The sequence below is a fragment of the Cariama cristata genome, unplaced genomic scaffold, assembly GCF_000690535.1.
Source record: "Cariama cristata isolate BGI_N322 unplaced genomic scaffold, ASM69053v1 scaffold31386, whole genome shotgun sequence".
Classification (NCBI taxonomy): domain Eukaryota; kingdom Metazoa; phylum Chordata; class Aves; order Cariamiformes; family Cariamidae; genus Cariama; species Cariama cristata.
Window position 1 is genome coordinate 4,745 of NW_009624547.1, and position 825 is coordinate 5,569.

Below are 825 nucleotides of genomic sequence, written 5' to 3' on the forward strand. Positions count from 1 at the left end.
CCCTTTCCTTTATAACCATCTTCCCTTTTAGAATATCCTACAGGAGCCTTTCCCTCTCCCTGTTTGCTTCCTGCCTTTGCTCCTGCGAGTCCTTTCTTCCCCCCCCTCCCGTGCCTCTGTGTGTGTGGGCGTGAGCGTGGGTGAGCGTGGATGATCGGGTGTGAGCCTGCGTGTGCCTATTCCCGAGCCTGGTTTATGTGTCTTTCAACCTCCTTCTCTTCTTCCCCTCTTCCACCCAACCTTTGCAATTCCCCAGCAGCCGCTGGACGGAGGAGGGGGAGGCAAACCTACAGCCGCTACCAGACGCTGGAACTGGAGAAGGAATTTCTATTTAATCCCTACCTGACCCGCAAACGGAGGATCGAGGTCTCGCATGCCCTGGGATTGACAGAAAGGCAGGTCAAAATCTGGTTCCAGAACAGGAGGATGAAATGGAAAAAGGAAAACAACAAAGACAAGTTTCCCAGCAGCAAATGCGAGCAGGAAGAACTGGAAAAACAGAAAATGGAAAGAGCCCAGGAGGTGGACGAGGAAGGGGAAGCACAGAAGGCGGACAAGAAATAAAAGGATTTTTAAGGACTGAAAGGCAAGCGCTGCTGGGGTGGAAGAGCCCCTGAGCCCCACGTTAATGGCAGTTAATGTAAGGGAGGGGTGGGGGAAAAAAAAAAAACCACACAACAATGCATAGAAAAGAGAAAGGAAAAAAAAAAACCAACCCTTTTATTGCTGTAAAACAATATAGCTGTAAGCACCACTTTCCTGATTATCCTTTGATACAATGAACAGTATGCAAAAGTGATCGGGAGGTCTCTCCTGCCTTTTGCC

The 825-nt window shown here is 49.5% G+C and overlaps 1 protein-coding gene across 1 annotated transcript in view; it reads left to right on the forward strand.

Annotated features, from left to right (window-relative positions):
- Window positions 1-564, forward strand: part of LOC104164014 (homeobox protein Hox-B8-like) — a 1,516-nt gene extending 952 nt beyond the window's left edge. The window contains 1 exon segment of the mRNA XM_009703208.1: window positions 257-564. Within this exon segment, the coding sequence (XP_009701510.1) occupies window positions 257-564 (308 nt within the window).
- Window positions 565-825: the final 261 nt, after the last annotated feature.